At 45.1% G+C, this 3,560-nt stretch overlaps 1 protein-coding gene across 1 annotated transcript in view; it reads right to left on the reverse strand.

Annotated features, from left to right (window-relative positions):
• Window positions 1-413: 413 nt before the first annotated feature.
• Window positions 414-3,560, reverse strand: part of CRLF3 (cytokine receptor-like factor 3) — a 10,501-nt gene continuing 7,354 nt past the window's right edge. The window contains exons 7-9 of the mRNA XM_010142962.1: window positions 3,403-3,535; window positions 1,031-1,143; window positions 414-720 (exon numbers count right to left, since the gene is read on the reverse strand). Of these exons, the coding sequence (XP_010141264.1) occupies window positions 467-720; window positions 1,031-1,143; window positions 3,403-3,535 (500 nt within the window). The 3' untranslated portion in view covers window positions 414-466. The remainder of the gene's footprint in view (window positions 721-1,030; window positions 1,144-3,402; window positions 3,536-3,560) is intronic.

A 3,560-nucleotide genomic window follows, 5' to 3' on the forward strand; every position in this document is an offset into this window, starting at 1 on the left:
GCGTGTACAAGAAGGCATAGCAGGACATCACTGCTCTAAATACTGTGCTCTTTTTGGAGTGGTATAAATAAAACTTTGGTCCATTACCACTCCCCTAAACGTTTACAGGCTTACTTCACAGAACAGCTGCTTTAAGCAAAGTTAATTCTACAAAACGTGCGTACCCTGAGACTAGAGTACAATGAAATACTGACAAAAATCAAGTCTGGAGGAAAAAAGGGAAAGGTCTCATGGACTGCTTAAATTAATTTGCTTACACAAATGCCTGTTTCTAACTTTTTCCAGAGTAACAAATCCAATGTTTCACAATTATTTCTTTAAATGAATCCAGTAGGAAGTACAATATAATGGAATTCAAGTAGCATAAGGACAGGTTTTTCTTAAGAGATCGTTGATGTCAAACAGCTGGAAATCCAGGTTTTAACATTACACGTTTTAGCAAGAACAAAAATCCCTTCACTCACTGCTAAAACACCAGAACTTTCCAGCCTGGGTATGAAAACGAACATCCAAAGTACAGAGAGACGCAGCATTGGTCAAGTACCCAGTCAAAGACCACTTCTCTGTTGTTAGAGCTAATGGTCACTCGAAGCTTGAAGTTTCCTCCTTCGTTGCTGGAAGGCCCTAACGGCACAACTTCCATGTCAAACGTCACAGTCGACCCAGAAGTAACAGCAGGCAGTTGGTTTGTCATCTCTTTTCCATTTACAAATACTGCCCCTGAAAGAGTCAAGATAGCAAACGTTATTCCTCACTTTCTGTGCATGCAGTACTAAGTCTCCCTGGGTTTTCTGCAAGCAAATAGAAGTGGAAAGCAATGCTGCCACATTCCTTTGTGTCACATCAAACAGCTTGCAACAACTGCAAGCAGGAGAAGGAGATCCATGATCTCACCAAAGATTTTTAATGACACAAGCAGTGTGTACGTAAACGGTGGATGGAGTTGCTCATACCTGATGCAGGGAGATAAAGAACCAGGGGCTATGGGTTTGGGGAAAGAAAAAAAGAGGATGTTCTTCAGTGGACTCACCATTTGTGCTAATGCACACGGCTTTATCCCGCTGCAGAGAATCGTAGCCGTTCTGCTGCTCCACACACACTCCTAGGCTGTCTCGTCTGTCTGGCTGGCCCACTGTTTCAATTCTACCAAGCAAAGAGTTAGGTCAAACCGTGAAGTTTCAAATCAAAGACAACGGCCAACCTGTGATTCTGCAGTAGCTTTCCTCATCTCACATGCACTGGGAAGAGGACTGGGATCTGCTGTGGATCACCACTCCTTTCCTTACTAGGTTTTGAATTTTTAGCAATGAATAACCAGCCCATGTATAGCACAGAGCGTCACTGCACAACCTCCTAAACTTTGCTTTACTAGTCTGATTTCTCCTGTCACATTAACAAAGTTATTCTCCAGCTTCTGTGACCCCTGGGACTTAAAATTTCAAGGAGGCCACAGAATACGTGGTAGGAACAATGCTCACTAGAACGCTGTTCCAATGTGTTCTCACCACCTTCAATGCTGCAGAGCAAAGCCTTGCCTCTGTCACTGCAGCATACAGGCATGGAACCAGCTCAACCACCACCAGTTTCCATTTGTCTCAGAGCACAGAGAAGTGAATCTGTGGGTGAACACATGCGCTTCCTTTGTACTAGCTGTCCGTAGTCTGGTGAGTTCCTGACAGGTCAGCAACATCTTCATGGAACAGATCACCAGCCTGGCCAGGCTGACTGGCTCCTCACCGCAAGCAAAAGCTTTACACAGCTGTGGAGAACCGTTCCCTTTCCTAGGGGCAGCTCCCTGAAGGCTGCAGAGAAACGGGATGAGTCTTGACTTAAAGCAATGACGTTCTCCTACAACTTGTCCAAATACCTCTCCTCGGAGGATAACTGAAGCAGTCTACCTTTAAAAAGCAGGTACTGAGCACTGCATTTATCACAGCTTCACTGTTCACCGGTGGGGTGTGCCTGTGTCCTGAATGCACAGGAAGAACACAAACCTGCTTCACAAACATCTCTCACGTGAACCTTGCTTACTTGGTTGCTCTGCCAGCCCCTCATCCCCTTGTGAATACACTTCTGTTTCAACAGATGGAGGAATCCAAGCGCCAAGTACTATACCTCCCTGCTCAGGAAAATCTCACACTCTTCCAAACAAGAAGCTACTCTTGGACCTTGGAAGAGGAACATAACCCATTTTTGAGGTTGCCTTCAATCTTAAGTTTTGTGTCATTATAGTTCTTGTGGACGTGTGCTTCTAAGAGCTCTGCCATCCTGAAACAATCTCCTCTTGGAGAGGAGTCCACATTAACAACATGTAAAGCAAAAGATTTTCATTTGCTACCAATAAAAAAAAAAAAAGATAAAAGGCCTTGGTCTGAAAGGGACCAAGGGAAACCTCAAAGTTCTGCCTTTAATTTCACAGGCACTTCAGAGCCAAGAGATGTTAAATGTAGCAACAGATTCAAATGGAACTCTAGATCTTTTTATCCCATCTCAGACAGGGCAACTGAATACATCCTCACAGTACAACCATCTAAAAGTTAAGACAATTCGTTGCCAGGAAGGGAGAAATAAAACACCACGGAGTAAGTTACAAAAATGTTGTGAACAACCCCCTTAAATTGCCTTTTGGGGTGCCTGCTGTACAGCAAGTTGTTTTATTTAACCAGGGAAAGACGGAATAAAGCTTCAGAATCTCCAAGGTCTGTAATTACAACTAACGTGTCCACAAGGATATTCCTCGTACCCTGTTAAACAGCATCATCTCAGGGATAGGACTACAGGCAGCAAAGCCGCCAGGTTTTTAATCACATTGTGTCAAACGGGAAGCTTGACTTTCACAAGATCCCTTCTCCACTCGGGACTTTCTCCTAACGCCTGTTTCAGGCAGGAGTCTGACCAGCACTATCTATCTCCGACATCAGTGTCGTCCTCCTTACCTGTCCCAAGAGCACATAGAATGTTTTCACATCCATCATCAGCCGAGGATAGTCTGGAAAGGAAAGTGCCCACTGACCCGAGCTTAAAAAGAATCAATGGCCTCTGCTGGCTACTGACCAGCCGCTAACAACTGCTACAAAACTCGAGAAGGTTCAACGTTGCTCAGACTTGCTCAGCACGGGCTGTATTTTACCACCCCCCACGAGTTCACACTTGTCTCCATTTCAGACTGGTGCAGGTCCTACAAAAACATCAGGGGTTTTCCTAAGGAGCCAGGAAGCAGTAGGAAATAGTAGGAAGTTCACACCTCACACAGACATGCTGCCTTGACTGGGCCTGAGCTGGTGTAAAACTCCAGTGTGCATCATGACTGGGGTTCACGTACAATTCAGGTGTAAGGAGCTAGAGAAGGAAGATTGGCTCATAGGAGAGGCACCAGACAACAGCTACCCAGACAGTACTTGCCTGAATGTTAACGTTTGTCCACAGAAGTAAGTAGGAGCTTTGGAGTAGAGCACACCGCACGACTGCGAATCATTGCGAAGTGCTATGTTTCTGCGGCTGCTCAGGCTGTATCCCTCCAAACCAGCTGTCCATTCTTCAAAGAAAAAAAGCAAGCATGG

The sequence above is a fragment of the Buceros rhinoceros genome, unplaced genomic scaffold (genome assembly GCF_000710305.1).
Source record: "Buceros rhinoceros silvestris isolate BGI_N320 unplaced genomic scaffold, ASM71030v1 scaffold29349, whole genome shotgun sequence".
Classification (NCBI taxonomy): Eukaryota; Metazoa; Chordata; class Aves; order Bucerotiformes; family Bucerotidae; genus Buceros; species Buceros rhinoceros.